Source organism: Mauremys reevesii, linkage group 4 (genome assembly GCF_016161935.1).
Source record: "Mauremys reevesii isolate NIE-2019 linkage group 4, ASM1616193v1, whole genome shotgun sequence".
In the NCBI taxonomy this organism is placed as follows: Eukaryota; Metazoa; Chordata; order Testudines; family Geoemydidae; genus Mauremys; species Mauremys reevesii.
The window spans coordinates 96582566-96604572 of NC_052626.1; the positions used below are offsets into that span (position 1 = coordinate 96582566).

General features: G+C 43.1%; 1 protein-coding gene across 6 annotated transcripts in view; it reads left to right on the plus strand.

Moving 5' to 3' along the window:
• GALNT18 (polypeptide N-acetylgalactosaminyltransferase 18) overlaps positions 1 to 22007 on the plus strand; it is a 496636-nt gene that overhangs the window by 221787 nt on the left and 252842 nt on the right. The window contains exon 1 of one of the 6 annotated variants that reach the window (XM_039538364.1): positions 19334 to 19379. The exons of the other annotated variants lie outside the window; for them this stretch is intronic. Within the exon in view, the coding sequence (XP_039394298.1) occupies positions 19349 to 19379 (31 nt within the window). The 5' untranslated portion in view covers positions 19334 to 19348. Of the gene's footprint in view, positions 1 to 19333; positions 19380 to 22007 lie in introns of those variants that run through there. 6 annotated transcript variants of the gene reach the window in all.

Sequence of the window (22007 nt, forward strand, 5' to 3'; positions counted from 1 at the left end):
GAGCCAGATATGGTATATATTCCTCTTTCCTGAAAAACCTCGACAGGTATTAAAAGAAAAGGAAGGGACTCAGTTTAACTGTCAGGCAGAGCACCACAATGGGACTGCCGATTTATTGAGTGTTAAATGTCAGTATCAGTGTAATAAAGATGGTACACAGTAGGTAATAAGCACTTTCCAGATGAGGAACCACTTTCAATAAGTTGTCAACCTGTCTGGTGCTATGAATTATTAAAAAAAAAAAAAATGGGCGGGGGGAACATTCTGAGCTACTTAACTTACAGAAGCTGCAGCAACGCTCCTGAGTCTGCACTACAGTACAGAGAGCTGGTGTATTTTTATGACTAACCAGTTTGTGATGGGGTCTGAAATCCCATCCTCTCTCAAATCTACCACATCACCCCTTTTTTTTTTTTTTTTTTAAATAACAAGGGAGGCATTACTTTAGACTCCCTGCCTTAAAGCTCAAGTGGACAGAATACGGGGTTAGATCCTGCAGACTTTACTCAGCACACCCACCTTGTCTGAGGGTTTCTCTGACTTCAGCTGATGATGGCCTCCACGGGCTTCCAAACAGTGCCCAGGCCATGCACACCACAACACACCTAGAGGCAGGGGGATGAAGATTTCTTTGCTGCCCTTTTGAGCCACCGGAGTGGTGGAAAGGAGCTATACTGTGGGCCAGACTCTGACTTTGGTGTGGGAGGCACTTTTGCCCTATAAAAGGGTTAAGCTTTCTTCATCTAAATGTTAAAGATTTCTGTGTACTAGCTAAAAAGTGTTCTTGGAAGCAAGACAGGTAGTGCTGTGGCAAAATGAGTGGGAGCTGAATCCCGGAACATGCACCTCATTGTGGTATAAATCACAGCATGACCTTTAATGCCACTGTGTGTTGACCCTATCTAAGAATGTATTGTGTCCCAGGACCATCAATCCACTGAAGCATTTGCTTTTGGAGGCAGGGGAAATTGGTGTGGAGGATGGAGCTGGCAGATGCCATGGCTGGGTGATGGTCATCATTAAAAACATCCATTGTAGAGAACCCTGCCAGGTTGTTGTTCCCCATTACCATCTGTGAGTGTCAAGTAGCTGAGCCCCAGAGGTTATGTCTACACTGCAATTAAAACCCTGCGGCTGGCCTGGGCCAGCTGACTTGGGCTCGTGGGGCTTGGGCTCGCAGAGTTGTTTAACTGCAGCACAGACCTTCTTGCTTGGGCTGGAGCCTGGGCTCTAGAGCCCTCTGAGGTGGGAGAGTCGCAGAGTTCCAGCTGAGCCAGAATGTCTACACGCGGGTGTCTAACTGCAGTACAGACATACCCAGAGCGTGTTTCTGGTAGGTCTAAAACTCCATTTCAAGTTATTCTTCAATTCATAAAATTGGAAAAATACTATTTAATTTATAAATCCCTGTACGCTGCCAGATCATTTTCTCTTTTGGAAGCATGAGCGAAGCATGTAGTCTTTTGAAATTTTGAATACTTGATCTTCATAAAACTTTGGACACAGTACTTAAAAACAAATCAAGGATTGGCAAAATGTAAATATGAGATCTAATGGTATTTCTGAAGACTTGTTTCCTAGCACTCAGTGAACTTCTGGATCCTGCATAAAGCTGCTGTAGTATGACTCTTGACAGCTTTGCAAAATCCAGCTGATTTGTTATGGAGTGAAACTTTTACACAGGCTGGGGCAACTGAATTATGCTGGGTCCTTTTCCATTTCAGTTTCTGATCTTATTTAATTTTTCACTCATTCTGTTTCTAGATTTAGTTTTACAGCATAAATACCAGGAACGAGAAACACTTAAAACAAAACACCCTCTTCTACAGTATATGAAAGACATTATTTATTTAAAAGAATCTCAGCTCTCATTCTATACTACCTTATCAATGCCAGTACCAAGTGCTAAATATTAATCCGTTTAGCAGCAGCCGTAGGCTAGAGTAATTCCTACCTTTTTTAAATTTAAATGTGAAGACATTTCTGCGTCTTAAACAATTTTAGATTGGTCCCCCTGCCCATTCCTGATTTTACATAGAAATACCTGGATAGACTGAGACATATACTGTGCATGGATCATATAACATACATAGATCATGTACAGTATATTCTCTTTTAAAGCTGCTTTAACAAGTAAGTCCTGTGGTGATCACACATGTTCTTTTTCCAGGCCTCTATGGGTATCACTTTAGCGCTAGAGGACAGGAGGCTATGAGACACATTAGAGAAAGATAAAGCTTTCCATTAAAGGAAAAAATATGGTTAGTATTTAACAATTATGAACCACTGAGTTTCTAGATCAAATAGAACATAACTGATGGCATGTTTAGAAGATGAAAATGGGCAGTAAACTGAAGTCAACTTCTGCTGCTGTTTGAACTGTTAAATCAATGTCTAGGGGCTTGTCCACACTACCGCGCGGGGTCGATCTAAGATACGCAACTTCAGCTATGTGAATAGCGTAGCTGAAGTCGACGTACTTAGATCTACTTACCATGGTGTCTTCGCTGGGGTAAGTCAACAGCTGACAGTCTCCCGTTGACTCCGCTTGTGCTCCTCATTCTGGTGGAGTACCGGAGTCAACGGGAGAGCGCTCAGCGGACGATTTATTGCGTCTATCACATCTATCTAGACGCAATAAATTGACCCCTGCTGGATCGATTGCTGCCTGCCGATCTGGCGGGTAGTGTAGACAAGTCCTTAGTCTCTCTGCTGTAGGAAATCTTGGATCAACATTGTGCTTTCCTGCTCCCAGTAGACATCATTATGAGCACAAATGCAGATAAGCTGTGTAGAGTTAGCTAGCCGGTATGTTTGAGGAGAGACTAAGACAGTCTTTCCTGATGATATGTGATACCGAGAAATAATGGGATTCTGCTGCTACTCTGGGTATCCTCTAAGATGTGGTCCAGGACAAGACATTGAACTGTGGGGTATTGATAGTATTAGTTTAGTAGGTATGGGTGGAAATGCTTTGCTATAGCACTAATCCTTTTTTTTTTTTTTTTTTAAATAATACAGATATTAGAGAACAAGCTTAGGCCCAGTCCTTCAACCTTGATTCCCACGAGCAGAGGAAACATTTTTTTAAAGTCAAGATCACTCTGTGGTGGCATGCTACTCATGATTTTTATGTCAATTGCTGAGGGACACTAAATCATTGGGGAAAAGCAGGTTATTTCTTTGCAAGGTCATGGGGCTGCTCTCATAAATAGGAACTGTTTGAGTAGTGTTGCAGGATCCAATAGTTACCATGGCTAATACTAACCTTCAGAATTGCTGTGATTCCTCAGTTTGGGCCAGACCATCCTCTGGTGGTAAAACATGCAAGAGGGATGTCTGGGGGTGAAATCTCTTGAGAAGATCTCCTCTTAAAGTAGTGAGGGGAAAGGTGGTTTCTCTGTGACCAGAAAGGACCATTGGGCCCATCTTCACACCTTGCTGATGCCAGAGGATCCATTTGCATTCAGGCTGTCTGCCTCCACTTGCTCTGTTTTCTGGCCACAGAGTACCACAAAAGGAGAACTTTGCGGAAATGATACTATAATCTGTGGGGGATGATATATGTGTGGTCCTGGCCCTGTTATTCCCTTCCCTGAAGGGTGCAGTTTGAGGTCCAGGCAGGGGGAACAGTGGTGTAGAGGAGATGTGAGATCCATGCACAGATCTCAGGGACCATCTGGGTCTGTGAGAGGCCTGACCCGAGTCACACTAAAATCAATGGGAATCTTGTCATTGACTTAAATGGGAGCAGAAGCAAGCCTAAGGATCCCCTTATCTCAAGGACTGTACTCAGAGTTCGAGTTCCTTTGAAGTTAATGATAGACTCAGTTCTTACTGTTATCGTGCAAAGTCCATGGCTCCCATAACCTTATACAGAAGGGGAACTGTATGTATCTGAATGTGCATAAAAGTCACTAGCTTACAACTGGAATTTTCAAAGGAGCATATTGGAGTTAGGTGCCAGACTCCCATTGAAATTACCAGGGAATTGGGTGCCTATTAGGCTGCTTTGAAAAGCTTCACCTGTTTCTTTTTGTGTGTTCTGTCATGACATATAGTAACATTTTCTGTGCATCATTTAGCCAGTATTTATACCTAGGAAAAGGGAAATCATTTTATTTCCTTGTTCCCAAGTAAGCTCTGTTGTCTCATCTTTTTGCCAAACTTCTCTCCTTGGCCAGTACTTCCTTGGAAGTCATTTGATTACATGATTTGTTCACTAGTTTATAGCTGGTAATGTTACTAACAGTAGTTGCTATGCAGAAACCTAAGCAGATGATAAAATGAGCCATTTGGCATCATCTTAGTCACTAGTAGTAATAAATGTTAAACCTTTTCTTTTAACTAAGATCAATCAATACAGGGTCCTCTACTCAGTGCCCTGACATGCTATGACTACTTCTTATTCAGTATTACCTCTTGTATAGCATTTGTAATGGGGTTTGATGGAATGTTTTAATGAGCAGTTTTGAGAGCAGTACCCTGAAAGCTTTGTTACTGTGTGGTGACAAGACTTTCTGGCAAGTTGAACAGGTTTGGTATTCTAATCAGATTAGGCCAGCTCTTCCATATGTGACATCCTCACAATTATGACAGCTTCACCCAGGGAAGGAGGATGTGCAAATGGCTGGCTGACGCTTGGGTGTGCACAAGCATGGTAAAGACTCGGGGCTGGTTTGTGTCGTGCGTCACCTGACAGAAGCAACACAGAAGACATAGTCCGAGAAGAGGATAAGCAAAAGTGGCTTTACGTTGCCATTGTGCCACCGAGATTCCAGGCTGCTATGGGGGTCAAAATGGGCTCTGGTGTAAGTTAGAGCAGCTCTTGAGGCGGCTTATTGGCTTCAGCCCAAAATGTTCACAGCACTAAATGTTACAACTATTCCCCCCCTCCCATGTCATGCCTATATGCAAGGGCTTGTGAGAGTGAGAATACTTACTATGGCCCTACACTACTGCAGGGTTGTGGGAATTCTCCTCTGGCACCTTTCAGTTCCTTTACAGGCACTGTATGTCATCAGAATAATGTATAGGACCAGAGCAGAGGCTAGAATCTGGCCCCCACTGTGCAGGTTATACCTTGGTGCTTTGGCAGTCCGTACAGAACCTTCTTTCTTCTTCTGCTAATGCTCAAAAAGTGAGTATTACTATTGCAATGAGAGTTGAGTAGGAAAGAACCCTGTAAAGAACAAGTTAGAGATCCAAGGAAACAGTTGCTGTATTTTTCCTTGGAAGACAGAGAACTCTTCTGAAACAGGCCATTATTTATAGCAGATTCTGTCTGTGGGGCAGAGTATTTGCCCACTCTACTCACTTTTTGCCTCTCAGGTAGGGTGACCAGATGTCCCGATTTTATAGGGACAGTTCTGATTTTTGGGTCTTTTTCTTATATAGGCCCCTATTAACCCCCCTGCCCTGCCCCGATTTTTCACATTTGCTGTCTGGTCACCTTACTCTCAGGATGCACAAAAGGAGTGGAGATTGATATTAAATGCCAAAGCTGGAGTTACCTCCAACTGGGGAGTCCCCAGCAAGTGCAGAGCCAGAGCCAGAAAAGCTTGTCTTTAAGCCCCTCTGTCTCTGCAGCCGTCAGCACAAAGGTTATGTCTGTAACTGGCTGCCTACTTCCCCACCCCACACTGCATCCAAAGTGTGTATGACACAGCCGAGAATCTGACCTCATATCTCTGTTCACTGCAAACACTCGTCCTTTTTATGTAAACCTTCAGCACTTTTATTTAAATTTGTCAGCAATGTTATGGTGAAAGGCGTGATTCTCCTTCCATTGTACTGCTTTACACAGGCCCAGATTCTCTTAGGGTTGATGCTTTTTGAGAACATTAAATAATTTCTCTGGCTTCCAGTGTGTTGGGCTATTGAAAAATGTGACTGACTTTTTTTCTTGAGAGTCAGGAATGCCTGCATAAGTCAGCAAGATATGCAAGCTTCACACAGAGAAATTAGCCACTAGGAATCAATCCAAAAAATGTTCATGTGTATAAAACACTTTTAAAAAATATTTTTTAAATAAACCCAAGCAAGATGCAATTATTATGGGTGGGACTTTAAAAAACAACAACCCCAAAGCTGTGAATAGACTTGAAGTAGGCATCGAATCCTAGTAAAATTCTCTTAGATGCCTTTGAAACCTCAGCCTGTAACTTTTTATGTCCTGTTTTGTACAAATAGTACACCAGCATATTTTACAGAATTAATAATTAAAGTTGCAGAGATAAATATTAGGAGAAGGAAAGAGAAACTAAGAAATGTAGGAGAAATGTTTCTCATGGAGATTTGAAATACAAGGAAAAAATCAAAGAAAATTGAGAAATATAAAAAGGCTAGCCTAGATGGCAAATGTTGCAGAGAAGATTATTGCACAAACAGTGCCGATGTCGTGGACAGTCAGGGCCAAAATGAGTGAGGTAAGCTGGAGTAGATGCACAGAAAGTTTTAAAAACACAGATGGAACTGGCATCTGAAATGAAAGCAGAACCAGCACAATTATACTTCTCAGTACAGGTGAGAAGGCAGGTCCCAGCATTCTGATAGACTTCCAATAACAGATATATGGAAGAAACAAGGGGACCAAAAAAACCCTCACTTACAGTTCTTCAGCTATTTTCATTGAACAAAAAGAAAAAAATACTATTGCATAAGAAATTTTAATTAATAAGTAGACATGTCAGCACCATCACCAGGCTTTTTAGTATCTGAGTCCATAGTTTCACAAGTTGTTTTGTGGTCTCTTAAAATTAAACACATTACACCATCAAACTCCTAGAAAACATTTCATTCCTTTTATAGATCATTCCTAGTTTTGCAAGGTACAGAATAGATGTTTGTGCTCAGTCAATTCTCTGATCATCTAAGGTTTTCTTTTATATTCCAGGTTGGTCTGTGTAAATCTTGGAGGGAGTGAGGGGGGAAGATTTGCTGACCTTGCAAATAAATATCCTGCTTTTCCCCAGTGGTCTAGTGTCTCGGCAAATGACGTAAAAAATCATACGCAGTATGCAACCAGAGAGTGATCTTGACTTAAAAGCTGTTTCCTCTGATTGGTTTTATTAGCTAGATTGTCCTGATAAGGAATGAGTTTAATAATGTTGACTATTAGGAATGCAAAATAGTTTCTTAATTTGAACAGAGAACTAAATCCTAACCTAAAGTCTCGGTCGATAATTTTCCATTCTTTTCTCTTGAAGTCTTTCCCTTTATGAAGAGTACTATGTGATATTTAATGTTTAGACTGAGAGCGAAGGACTTCAGTTTTTAAAGTTTCATCCAAAGAAAAGCCCCACCCACATACATTAATATGTATTTAGTTTATATCTGCATCAGGAACGCATTTTCCTTCAGACAAGATCCATAAATAGCTCCAGTTGTTTCTGTCCTTTGTTACCGAGGATTGTGGTTTTCTTTTTTTCCCCCTTTCTTTTCTTTTTAAATCTAGGTATCAAAGCTTTCATTAAAGACATAAGGGGATGGCCTGAAGCCTTACAATCCAGTTAAAAACAAATCTAAGCTTCCTGCAACCATGCATTCAAATGCCAACACCAGTAGAATTAGCCCTACATTCTTCTGAAACACTGCAAATAAATATGTGTTCAATTCAGCGTACGTCTACACTGCAGTCCGAGGTGCGGGTGCAGCTCATGTACACAAACCTGTGCTAGCTTTACCAGAAATAGCATAGAAAAAATAGCAGTGAAGATGTGGTGGTGCCAGTTTCAGTGTGGACTAGCAACCTGAGTAGGTATCCAAAGTCCCAGATGTTCTTGTACAGTCCACTCCGAAGCCTCTACGCTGCTATTTTTTTTTTTTGCCATACTGGTGTGGGTACATTTACCTGAACTGCAGTGTGTAGACTCCTTGCAGTTTTCATAAGACTGGAGTTTTGCCCCAGTCTTTCTAAAAATATCTCCTTTCTGTCATGAAGTCCCCTACGTGTCTGTCCTGTATCCTAGAAGTGGCTTAATTTCAGTGTTGAAATTATTCCTGCTTCTGCATAGTTTCAGAAGCAGTTTAGGCTCCTTACGATGAATGGTACTATTTAAATATAATATGTTAATTAAAGGAATAATACTAAAAGGATCTCAAAATCAAAGGCAGGATGTAAAACCAGGACAGAAAACATTAGAGTAAATTTCTTTGCTCATTTCATTTTATGTATTTAGGATCGGTGCTGGCTGGCATAAGAGAACATGCTGTACTTTCCTAGGCTCTGTAGATAATAATGCATTTTAGATTTGACACCACTGCATAACCCATCACTTAATGTAATGCATTGATAGGGTGAGATCATGGAATCCCATCTAGTGGCTCTAATCACTTTTGACTGTATCTAGCTTGGCTCAGCTGAAAACTGTTCTCTTTCTAGACTGTATGGTTGTACGAATGAAGTTTTGGATTGAAGGAAAATTTACATCACCAAGTCATTAAATGGCAGTCATACAGTCACTTATAACAGTATGTAGAATGTTTCAGAGGGGTAGCCGTGTTAGTCTGTATCAGTAAAAACAACAAGGAGTCTTTGTGGCACCTTAGAGACTAAAATTTATTTGGGCATACATTTTTGTGGACTATAACCCACTTCATCAGATGCATGGAGTGGAAAATACAGTGAACAGGTATAAATATAGAGCACATGAAAAGATGGGAGTTGCCTTACCAAGTGGGGGAGGGGGGGTCAGTGCTAATGAGGCCAATTCAATTAGGGTGGATGTGGCCCATTCCCAACAGTTGACAAAAAGGGGTAAACATCAACAGAGGGAAAATTATTTTTTATAGTGACTGAGCCACTCCATCTTTATTCAGGCCTAATTTGATGGTGTCAAGTTTGCAAATTAATTCCAGTTCTGCAGTTTCTTGTTGAAGTCTATTTTTGAAGTTTTTTTTGTTGAAGAATGGTGACTTTTAAGTCGGTTATTGAGTGTCTAGGGAGGTCGAAGTGCTCTCCTACTGGTTTTTGAATGTTACAATTCCTGATGTCTGATTTGTGTCCATTTATTTGTTTAGGTAATAAAGGTAATAATTGGAGATATACCAATCTCCTAGAACTGGAAGGGACCTTGGAAGGTCATCTAGTCCAGCCCCCTGCCTTCACTAGCAGGACCAATTTTTGCCCCAGATCCCTAAGTGGCCTCCTCAAGGATTGAACACTCAACCCTGGGTTTAGCAGGCCAATGCTCAAACCACTGAGCTATCCCTCCCCCCCTTCATAGAGACTGTCCAATTTGGCCAATGTACATGGCAGAGGGGCATTGCTGGCACATGATGGTACATATCACATTGGTAGATGTGCAGATGAACGAGCCCCTGATGGTGTGGCTGATGTGGTTAGGTCCTATGGTGGTGTCCCTTGAATAGATATGCAGACAGAGTTGACAATGTAGTTTGTTGCAGGGGTTGGTTCCTGGGTTAGTGTTTCTATTGTGTGGTGTGTAGTTGCTGGTGAGTATTTACTTCAGGTTGGGGAGCTCTCTGTAAGCGAGGACTGGCCTGTCTCCCAAGGTCTGTGAGAGTGAGGGATTGTCCTTCAGGATAGGTTGTAGACCCTTGATGATGTGCTGGAGAGGTTTTAGTTGGAGGCTGTAGGTGATGGCTAGTGACGTTCTGTTACTTTCTTTGTTGGGCCTGTCCTGTGACTTCTGGGTTCAAGCAACATTACTACTTTATTCTGCATCTGAGAGGGAAATCAGATGAAAACTGAGACCGTGTCAGGAAACTCCAACCCACAGGCAGATGATATACAGAAGCTGAGGAACCCCCATACCATGCATATCTGATGTCCTTTTTTCTTTATTGTGGATAGTGACTACATTGAGTTAACTATGAAAAGCACCATGAGAATCTACAAGTGCCTGGCATATTTAGGGCACTGTCTGAAATGTAAATAAGAATATTAATAATAGCACCTGATACCTAATTCCCTCTCAAAGGAATACTAATTAATATTCAAATATTCTCACTATTTGAAAAGATTAAAAGGAAAAGTGTTTGTTTGGTTTTAAATAATGCTCTTAGATTTTAACATTAATTATTACCTAAAGTAGCACAAAATCCTATTTAGGACAGTTGGAAACATATATCTGAACACTCAGAATGCTGAGAGATGTAGTATTAGTTTTCCATCCTGCTGTTTTAATGAGATTAATTGTATGTTTCCAGTCAGCACCTAGAAATAAATGGCTGATGGAAGGTTGGAAGAATAGTATTGTAGAAAATGGATGCTAACAGGCCTCTGAAATATGATGATTACCAGCTATTTGAGATTCAGTGGCTGTAATATGATAATGAGCTATTATATTATGCAGGTAGAAATCATTGAAAGAGAAGTGACATGAAATAGAATTATATGAAAAATAGGACAAGCTCTCATTTTGTTGTTCTCCTGCCTGTTTCTTATGACAAATATTAAATAGGAAAGTTGAAATTTCCATTTATAAATGGAAATTCTCTGAGGAAGCCAGCATCAATCTAAAGTGATTAGTTTTGTCAGGAAAGACTAGAAGACAAACAGCTGATCATGTTAGCCAGACCTTGGCTATCAAGCTCAGCATCGGTAAGACAGTGCTATGGATCAGTCAGTCAGAGTTGAAACATGACTTTTTTTCTGAAACACTGTTTGTATCATAGTCCCCATCAGTATTGTTTTCTGTTGGTGCATCATAGCACCACTTATGATGTATTACATCTCATTGTAACATAGTCACGTACTCTACATACAATTACTTATTTAATTCCCTTTGTTTCTTGGAGAAAAATAGATTGCTGTGCTGAAATGTCAAACAAAATCCAATAATAATCTTTCCAGTGACCTTTCACCTATCTCTCTTACTTCTCCACTTTCAAGGAAACAGTTAATCAATTTTTTGACCTTCCTGTCTTATCTCAAAGGTAACAATATTTTGAGCTATTATCACTGTTTAAAGGATCAATTTTAGGTTAAAAATCAGTCAGGGCTGGGTTGGCACCTTGCACTAAACCCTAAATAAGAGGAAGTCAGTAGTTGTACTGCCCCATAAGCAAAGTGGGGACCAAGCGGTGACTTGCAGATCACAGACAATGTGCTTTCTTCTTTCTCCAGGGAAAAGTAAGCAGTGACAGACATTTTCCTGGCCCAGCTTACTTTCCCCTCCATGTCAGCTCTGTTGATGCCAAAGCTCAGCCCAAACCCATCCCTGACCACCGCTACTCTCTCTCCAAGATAGTCTGTGCAGAGGAGTGATGGGGCTTCTTACACCACATTACGCCAATGCATGAGTGTGTGTCATGATCTTGCTGTAAACAAACAAACCGACTTTCTGATCTGTGCTCTTAGTGTCATCAATTGCACTCATGTAAAGCTTTAGCCAATGGGATTTTCAGAAGTGCCAAAGTGACTTCGGAACACACATTCTATTGAAATTCACGTCATTAATCCTAAATCACTTTGCTTTTGAAAAATCCCACCCATCATCCATAACTTCCAAGGCCTTTATGAAGGCGGATACGCACTATATGAACCTCTTGTTACAGATGGCAAAAATAAAGTCCACGGGGGCCCAATTCACGAATGCTCCACATTTCCTTTACACTGACATAGAGGAAATATAAAGCACCACAAGAGGAAAAAATCCCCAGCACAGGGGAGGGGCAGAGACAGTGTAAGGCCTGGTCTACACTAGGCGTTTAAATTTTTTTTAGAGTGAACCGATGCGATATAAAAAAACCGCCACACACAGGGCACCCTTATATATTTTTTTTTAATTTTTTTAAACGGTTTTCTGTCTCCCTCCTCGAGAGGTAGGCTACGTATCGTGTCGGTATTATCGGATTAGGATAGTTTGGGCGTGTGGGCTGATGATCGTTTCGAGCTATCCTAGCAGTCACACAGTGCACGCGTGACCGCCGACTGAAACGGATGCAGAGGGATGCAGTAAGTAAAAAAAAAAAGCCCCGCGAATTTTTGAATATTTCTGTTTGCCCAGTGGAGCCAGCGCAGGGGTATGGGCGCAGTCCAAAAAAAAAAAAAAAAAAAATGGACCACCGCGGTTGTGATTGCTTTGTTGCTGTAAGGGCAGGCAAATATCAGCGCCCGTTATAGAAGATGAAATTCAGAACTTTTTTATTCAGAAATCCTTTTTGCCAGAGCCAGAGCACAGCGCAGCGCAGCAGCGTGAACGGAAAGCGAAAAGCAAAAGGACCAACATGGGATGGAACTGGGGACTGGACACAGTTCCCAGTTCCCTGCAGCTGCAGCCTCCTGCATTCTTGCCTCTGAGCTTGAGCTGCAAACACAGTGTCAAACAGTCTGTCCTCAATCAGAGGCAACACCCACACCACCCCTCCCCACCCCACCCACCCCAGTCGAAAGGTAAAACAATTTGTCACCTTTTTTTTTATGTCACCCTTTATTGAATGCTGCAGCGCTGCATGCACACGCAGCCGACACGTCACTCCAACCGCCTTGCTCCCACGGTCGATGGCCTAATACGAATGCAATGGTGCCATCATCAGTCACCAGCTCAGCATCATCAATCAAAAAATCAAAAATCCATCATCATCATCAGCAAAAGCAGATGAATACAATGGACATCAGCCGCCTGTAGTCATCAGCCCATAATTAATTTTTCTAATGGGATGATGGGGCAATGGGGGGCTGATGGATGGTGCATCATGGCTGGTAACCTCATCAGGGCCCATCACCCCCACCCCCACCCATCAAGATTCAAAGATTCAGGACTAGCAGCCCTGGAGTAGGGGACTAGCTGTGGGCTGCTCTACTTCCTGTCTGGACTATGTCTGGATTCCTGCTTCCACTCATTTCACTCACTTCTACAGTCATAGTGTGTGTCTCTGTCAGTTTTTTTAATTTTAATCACTACAAGTGGAAATGCACACAAATAGAAAAGAAGGGGGGGGGGAAGAAATAAGAATGGGGGGGAACAGGAGCACCCCATGGAATAAGGATAATATACAGATAATAATTTCTGCATAATTTCTAATAGAGCAGCTGTGCTCTCTGGTTCTTCTCTGGTCTCTAGCTGGTTCTATCACTATCTATTCAGCACACTTTCTTATTTTTTATAGAAAAGATTATATTATTTTTAGGATCATTCCAGGAGTCATTCCTTTTGTGAGTTTGTCCCCCCTGGCTTATGTGCCCTGGCTGATCGGACAGCCAATGGAATGTGCAGATGGGCTAGTAAAAAATCTGGAACTTGCAGGCCTGGGCTGTAACCAATCTTGTAACCAATCCTGGCTTTGTAGGCAAGGCCATGATCATCCTCAATTCCCAAAAGGGAGGGAAGGCCATGATGGTCAATTATTCCAAAATATGGCTCTTATGGATCTCTCAAAGATGGTGTAATATGGCTAGCTGCTGTGTATCGCCCAAAGCGTGCTTCTGTGTAGCGCTCTGTGAGATGACAAACACAAACAAAGTACAAGACAAATATGCTATATGCGAGATGCATTGCCATGGCAAAACAAGGGAAAAAATGAAATGTATCAAAAGTCTCTGCCAAATGCTTGGAAGAAAAAAGGTGACCAGTTTACCCAGATGACAATGATTTTTGCCCCATTGCCCACTGGGCACTGGGATCTTGACCCGGAAGACAATGGGAGGCAAGCCCATCAGGGAGAAGGATCTCAGGCGGTGGTTCCAATAGAACAGCTAAGAAACCAACGCCCACAGTGCAACGCACCCAACCACCGATATCATGGACGCACCACGGTTAGAGTCACCTTAGTCCCTACAGGTCTTGTGCTGAACTTTGCACTGGTGCACGATTTAACAGAACCTAGAGACTTGTCCATGCTTATAACACCAGGCTAGGCAAGCAGACGAGGGAGAAATTGCAATATGCCTGCCTGTTTTCCAGCAAAACCACTGGCATATTTGGCCTTCCAGCCTTGGTGATGTCTCTTTAACAGAAACAGAGTTGCAGACCGTTGTTAGGCCATTGTAGAGGCACAGATGGTTTACATATTTCTGAGCAAGAAAACAACAGAAGGAGGGGAGGAGGGAGGAAACCTGTATGGCTAACTAGAAAAGTAAATTCATTAGGGCTAAAAGAGTATCCTTTCAAAATGTGGAAATCCTTCATGAAACAACATGAGTGGATTGGAACACTAATGTGCAAATCAATAATGAAGGGGTTGATTCTCCACTCCCTTGCACTTGGTGTAGTCAGGCCACCTATGCAAAATAAGACTGAGAGATGACTGTTCTGGTCTGGTAGCCTTTTATACCCACTCTGCCCAAGCTGAAATGGCTACACAAGGTGCAGTGAGGTGGAAAAATTGACCCAAACACGTTATTTCCACTCTTTTGTGCAAGTAGACATCATTCTATTTGAGGATTAAAATATCCCTGGGAACCCATGCTCTAATGATGTTTGGAAATCTGTTTAATCTCTGTATAAACAAAACAAATACAAAACTACTCATTAGTTAAGTGATGGAAAACAAAGTTGTAGTAAACATCTGCTTCTCAGGATATTGAGAAGTTAGAAGTGGGGTGTCCCAGGTTCAGTATTAGAACCAATATTTCTAAATATTTACTATTATTGTGCCTAAAGAAAGGAATTTGTGAGAAATGTATGTATTGGATTAACAAGAGGCTTTTTATTGGTTTTATGGGCATTTCTGTGGTGCTTGTCACCGGAGTATGTGAGCAGTTCACAGATCTCATTTTAATACCCCTGAGAAGTCAGATGTATTGTTAGCCTTGTGTGACAGATGGCAAATGAAGGGACACGGAGAGTTAAGTCTCGATTTTCAGTGGTTCTGAGTGGTGCAAAACTGCCATAAATGGGAATTGAGGATTACGCTGTTTGGATGGGAGGAGTCCTAAATGGGCATAAAGTTCCTTCCCTCCTGCTTCTCTCTCCTCTGCTGTACGGGACTGTCAGGGACAGAAGGGGCAATTCTCACAAGGCAGCACAAGTTACAGCTGCTCTTAGGATTCTCTAACTTGTGGCCAGTTTGGCTCATGGAAAAACTCCAGATTACCAGTGGGTGGAAAGATGACTTAAATCAACCTTTGCTTCCTTCCCCATAGCTCTGCTCAGCAATGCTGCAGTGCAGAGGAGCTGATTAGAAGCTGAATGTAGCCCTCTGTGTTGAAAGCTGGGCACCTAAAATTTAAGATCAGATTTTCAAAAAATTACCTCAGTGACTTACCCAAATGTACATGGCACAGCCAGGATTTAACCCTGTTCTCCTGCCTCCCAGCCCTTAACCATAAGGCCATCCTTCCCCAACACACACTCATTAGACAACACTTCAGTTACTGTCTTTCACAAATAGAAGTAAATTGGGAGGTGCAAGTGCCTGTAAGGACAGAAATATAACAAAAGGGGAGCTCAGGGCATTTAGAAATCTGGACAAAAGTGAAAATTGCCATTTAAAATTACACATGTCATTTAAAATTAGACTGGCAGAATACAAGGGGAATATATGGTAGTGATTTACTTCCATTGGCAGCCAAATAGATGGAAATCATATGCCTGTGATTCAGTAACTTAAAGCCATTGATGGATTGGACAGCCTTATGGCAGATGAAACTTGCTTAGATAAGGGGGAGGAAAGGAACATTGACAAAAATAGTGTTAAGCTTCTTATATGTCATGATCACCTCTATACTTGCAAGGTCTTTTGAGGATAAATACTTAGAACGGTGATTTCATCAGAGCAACGCTTATCATGCAGCAGCAGTTAAGAACAAATAGAGATGCTCAGGAGAAGATAGAAAGCAATACTATGCCTCATGCTACTCTACATGGGGAATAATGTGCACAGAGGAGTGGAAACTGTGTGAGGTTGCACTCAAATGCCCTGAGTTGCTGGTCTGGTAAAACACTGCTTGGTAGGGTGACCAGATAGCAACTGTGGGGAAAAAACAGGACGGGGGGGATAATAGGTACCTATATAAGAAAAAGTCCCCCAAAATAGGACGGTCCCTGTAAAAATGGGACATCTGGTCACCCTACTGCTTGGTGTATGTGAGGAGGCCGTAAGGAAAAGACGGCTGTAGCCCATTAGTTTATTTCCTTACCCCTCCACACTGGATCCATGTATTTTTTAATTAATGCTACTGCCAGATGGATAATCACAATGAGGCTACAAGTATTATATAAACTGAGCCTTAGCAGGCCTGTTTCACTTCTGAAATCTGAAGATGATTAAGATAGAACTCTCTTTGAGTCACTATTTCTGTCTAAGCATCCCCCAGGTCCTAATTAGTACCAGACAACCAGGGCAGAGATTTACAATCTAAGGGACTTTGCTAGCCCCTCTCCTGCTGTGTGGTGCTAAGGCAGGGGAGGGCAAACTACGGCCCTCGGGCCGAATCCAGCCCATCAGGGCTTTCAGTCTGGCCTGCAGGATTGCCAGCTCCGTGGCGCAGTAGGGCTAAGGGAGGCTCCCTGCCTGCCCTGGCCCCGCACTGCTCCCAGAAGCAGCCGGTACCATGTCCCTGCAGCCCCTGGGGGAGGGGTGGGAAGAGGGCTCTGTGCACTGCCCTTGCCTGCAGAAACCACCTCCCCACAGCTCCCATTGGTTGAGAATGGGGAACTGCAGCCAATGGGGGCTTTGGCGGTGGTACCCACAGGTGAGGGCAGCACACAGCAGAGCTACCTGTCCCATCCCACCCCCACGAGGCACTACCGGACATGCTGGCCACTTCTGGGAGCGGCATGGGGCCAAAGCAGGCAGGGAGCCTGCCGAAGCCCCGCTGTGTGTCACTGCCACCCCGGAGCCACTCAAGGTAAGCGGTGCCAGGCCGGAGCCCACACCGCAACCCCCGCCACACCCTACACCCCTCCTTCACCCCAACCCCCTGCCCTGACCCCCCTCCTTTGCTCCTAACCCTCTGCCGCACCCTGCTTGCACCCCAACCCCTTGCCCTGAGCCCCCTCCTGCACCTCACACCTCCCTGCACCCCAACCTTCTGCCCTACGTTTATGGCCCTGCATACAATTTCCCCACCCAGATGTGGTCCTGCCAAAAAGTTTGCCCGCCCCTATGCTAAGGGGATGAAGAGAGGAGAAATAGATCTTTGGAATGACTCCAGAATTTCAGGAGGGAAGAAAATGGAACCAACATGGCATTGTGATCCCACAGATCCTGTAAAGTCTCTCTGCACAAACAATATACAGTGAAGGCTCTACAACTCTGGTTACTGCAGCACACTGTTCTCTACTCCTGTGGGTGGTAGGGAGGAATATTGGATGGAGAAATGTAGCATGTGAGCAGAGAACCACCATCAACAGTTACTGAGAGATGCTGCTGGCCAGAATAACAGGCCCTCCTTAGCAGCATAGAGCAACAGGAGCTCTAAAATTCAGTGAGAGAGGAGGGGAGGGGACTGATGACAAGATTGCATGTGGAGTTTTAGTTCTGCTCAGTTGGAATATCATGCAGCCTGCCCCTGCCTGCTCAGCAGGTGTACAAATCCCTCTCCCTGAGTGCATGAGAGGAAATGCAGTGTGGGGTTTCCCTAGGAGGTTTCTTTGCCTGAGGTTTTTTCTATAGAAGATAATTAGGATCAAAGTAATCGGCTTTAGCTCAGCCACCAAGGAAACTGCCACCCACCTTCAGTTGGTTTCCCTTTACCTCATAATTACTCCTTCACCGAGCCTACAACAGATATTAAAAAATAATCCCACCCGCTCTGGTGAGAAACACTGGTGGATCAAAATACCCTAGATTCCATTTTCAAGTAGAAAATGGACCCTCCAGCATCCCCATGAGCTGGGATTTGTTTCTGAAGCTCAAATTATTTTAATTATTCAGAGTTGTATTTAAACCTGGAAGTAAAAAAAAATAAAATAAAGACCAGCTTTTTCCCAGAAGAGAATAACTAATTGGAAAAATTGTTGGAGTCCCCACTCAGCTCTATGCAAAAGCCATACACTTATAATCAAAAAGTCTCTGGTTTCATTAACAAAAAGGTCATTTCAAGGTAACCCTACATGAATCCTAAAATTGCTCCCCAGGTTTGGCTGCTTCTAGAATTGCTTCTAAATACCTTCTCTCAGATCCTCTCCTTTCTCATCTGTAACTTCCTCTATGAGATGTCCGCCTCCTCTGTTTCAAATAGAGTTAAATTACCTGTTCCTAGTACCCAGTGATTCAGCAGTAATTAAATTGCAGCTCCTTGCAGATTTCCAACACCTGCTGACAAGGTGGAGTAACTGAAGAACCCTGCAACCTTGTTACAACATTCCTCCAGCTAGCAAACTTCAGGGAAGGTAAGGCTAGGATACACAAAATACAGTTTCATACATTCTTTTTTTCTTTTTGTTCTGGTTATTGTTAAAGCCATTGTGTACATTCAAAATGAAACAAATTATTAAAATTCTTCCTTTTTATATTTTATCAGCATGTTAATTCTAGCTATCTTTTGTTATCAGTAGTGCTGTGACTGTGCTGGTTAAAAGAAAATTGCTTTTTGCTTCTTTGTTATAAGTATTCCATAAAACTAACAAATGTCTGTTTTCGGCACCTGTTAGAAGTTCTCAGTCATTAGAGTGATATTTGGTAGCACTGCTCCATAATTCTGTTTCTGTTTACAATAACTAGGATTATGGTATTTGAGACACCAGCTCTTCACACCAGTGCATTTAATACATGTGATAGGGCTTGGGGCTGATTCTGTTCTCATTTACTGCTGCCTTTTATTCCAGTGTAACCCCACTGAAGTCAAGAGAGACAGTGAAATAAAAGTAGTATAAGTGACAGGAGCATCAGGATATTTATATTCTTGGCAGTACCTTCTAAACTAGATGAGTCAAATTTTTGCTCTTGATCATACTAGTATAATTGAAAGCAGCTATTGTCCTTCCAATACCTCAGTTAAATATTCTGAGCCAGGTCCTCACCTGGTATGAATGAACGCTGCCAATTTACACCTGCTGAGGATCTGGCTAAGGGTGACTAGTTGCTGTATATTTTTATCCATCTAAATCATAAAAAAATTTTAACTACCAGTTTTTAAATTCAAGACTACCTAGATGCAGCACATCAAGAGGGATTAGTCAGAGATCTGGGGCTAATGGTTGTGGTCTCTGAGGTTTAGAAGTGCCTTACAAAAAGAAGTAGGACTAGGCAACTTTGTGGTATTACATTTTTCTGGAAAAATACCAAAGAAGAGTAGAAATACAGTAACACTTGTCATAATGCCCAGAAGACTTTCCTGTAACAACCACATCAATGCTAAGGTCCATTCAATGCCAGGTGCTTTCTATATTTCTGTTAAACATCCTGCAAAGTTGATTGATTTGAGTTACACTTAAATTAATGGAGAGAGCCTTCCACAGTATTATCAAGTTGTGATTTTTGTCAGCTTTCACAAATGAAAGAGGATTGGACCAGCTCTGTGGCGGGTATAGTACCACTTTTCCTTAGAGATCTTTCTCAGTGTCCCAGCATCCCAGGCTGCTGGACGTGATGTCTTTTCATAGGACATAAAACCAAGGCTTGATTATTTGTCTTTAAATGTCCCATGTCACTTTTGATGAGAGAGTTAACTCTTATCCTGGCCTAGATTCCTATGTGAATAATTACATTCTGCTGACCTTCATTATTGTATTCGGCTGTGTACCGCAGTACTCTTTTTCACTTCTTGTCTTAAACTGTGGTGTAATGGTGTGAGCTCTTAAAAACTATAGAGGTGCCATTTAATTGTGGATGAAATGAGCCTTGTATATAGTTTTACATCTGTTTGTAAATTCCTTTGGGATGAATGGTGTAAATTATTTTTAAAAAAAATCAAGAATGAGAGGAGTGGGAAACTACCTGTTACACATGTATTGGTGATGGTTCTGTTTGCGTCAATCTATTATTTGCTGCTTTTGCTTTACACTAGTGGTTCTCAAACTTTTTTTTTTGCAGACCACTTGAAAATTACTGAGGGTCTCGGTGGGCCACTTAATGATCTTTCCAAATGTTGTTGTTTGTACCGTTTGCTAACTATTGTAAAGCACTTTGGATAAAAGCGCTATATATAAAAAACCTTTAATAATTAACATTCCTTATTCTACAAATAAAAGCACAGAACTCGTATTTTAATATCAGTAGTCTGTCTTTCTAATGCGATGGATGTGCCCTCTCTCCCCTGCTGTGGCAGCCCCCGAGCTGGGCTGGGAAGGGGGGGGGGTCTCTCCCCCACCACAGCAGCCACAGAGCTGGGGCTGGGAAGGAGGGCCATTTCTCCCTGGCAGCCGCAGCCCTGGAGTTGGGGCAAGACTCCTTTTTATCTGGCCGTTGCAGCCCTACATGTCCCAAATTCCCCCCAGCCCCTCTTCTCATCCCACTGCCCCCTCCCCCCAAGGCCACCACCTCACCTTACATGTGCATCTTCTCCAGGGTCCAGGCACCTAATTAGTGGAGCCATACCTGCGCAGCTCCACTAATTAGGCGGGTGGCCCTTCATTCTCTCGTGTGCGGCCACCAGGGGCGGCTCTAGACCCCAGCGCGCCAAGCAGGCGCTTGGGGCGGCCGTTTCCCGGGGGGGCGGCATTTGGCTCCGGTTGAGCTCCCGCCGGCATGCCTGCGGCTGGTCCACCGGAGCCCGGACCGAGCGGACCTGCCGCAGGCATGACTGCGGCGGGTCCCGTCTTCCCGCGGCTCCGGTTGAGCTCCCGCAGGCATGACTGCGGCAGGTCCGCTGGTCCCGGGCTCCGGTGGACCTGCCGCAGGCATGCCGGCAGGAGCTCAACCGGAGCCGCGGGAAGAGGGGACCCGCCGCGGGACCGGGGAAGGGCGGCGCAGCGCTCCGCGCTGCTTGGGGCAGCCTACTTTCTAGAGCCGCCCCTGGCGGCCACCCAGGCGCTGACCACATGAATAGAACTCGCGGACCACTGGTGGTCTGTGGACCACAGTTTGAGAGCCACTGCTTTATACAATTCCCAGTATTAGAAATTCGATCTGGGATATGGGAAAGAACATCGCTGAACCTTCGGACAGATTATCATAGTTTTGTGTTTCAAGTTAGAGGCAAAATAATAGATGTTTTTTATTTCTTTTGTCTGTGGCCTGGTGTGCAACTTTCTGTTCTTTTCAGTGAAAACTGCTCTTAGCAGTGAAATAATAGTATGTCCTTTGGGAAATCTACAATCCTGCAATGAGTGAGAAATGCAGTTAAACTTTTATTACCATCCAAATTGTCCATTGTATCTTGTGTAATAAATTGAACTTTGCCTGTTTTTTTTTATTATTATTTTTTTTGTTTATTTTCCTTCCTTGGCAGCAGTTTTAATTTTTCTTGGCTTCTTCCTCATCCTTTCTCTTGCTTTTTCTTCAGTTTAAAACAAAATCTCTAACTATAAATTTGACTTACGCCCTAATCTAGCTGTATACTTTTATAAAAAAATTTGATTCGATTTCACCATTTTGCTATGTTTTTTTCTTTTTTAAAGCCTTTGCATGACTTTAATTTTTTAGTGCCCTTGATAACAGCATTTGCCTGTCTTTCATATTGCAGCAGCACCTAACCATGGGGTTTCTAATTCAGAATGTGCTAGAGTTACAAATCTCTTCTCAAAGATAATGATCTTGTCATTATTACACCTCCCCCCCATGATATATTGAACTTTTACATCTTCAAACTGCTTTACAAACATGAAATAATTGATCCTCACAACACTCATGTGAAGTAAATTCTATTGCCCCCATTTTCAAAAGTGACCCCTGATTATGAGTAAGGCTACGAGTGTGTCACTAGGTCGCGGAAATAAGGGATTCCATGACTTTCAGCAACCTCCGTGACATTGGGGCCCTGCAACAGTCCTGCTGCTGCGGCAGCTGGTGACCCCTTGTAGTTCCCAGGCGCTGCGCGCGGCAGCTCCCCAGCCCTGGTGGCTGTGAGGATGCTCTTCCACAGCTCCCTCACCCCGCAATTCCTAGCCGCTGATGGCAGGGACCCCTCCCTGCAGTTCCCAGCCCTGCAGGGCAGCATGGGGTCCCTCCCAGCTCCTATCCCCATGGTCAGCGGCCGCAGCTCCCTGCCACTG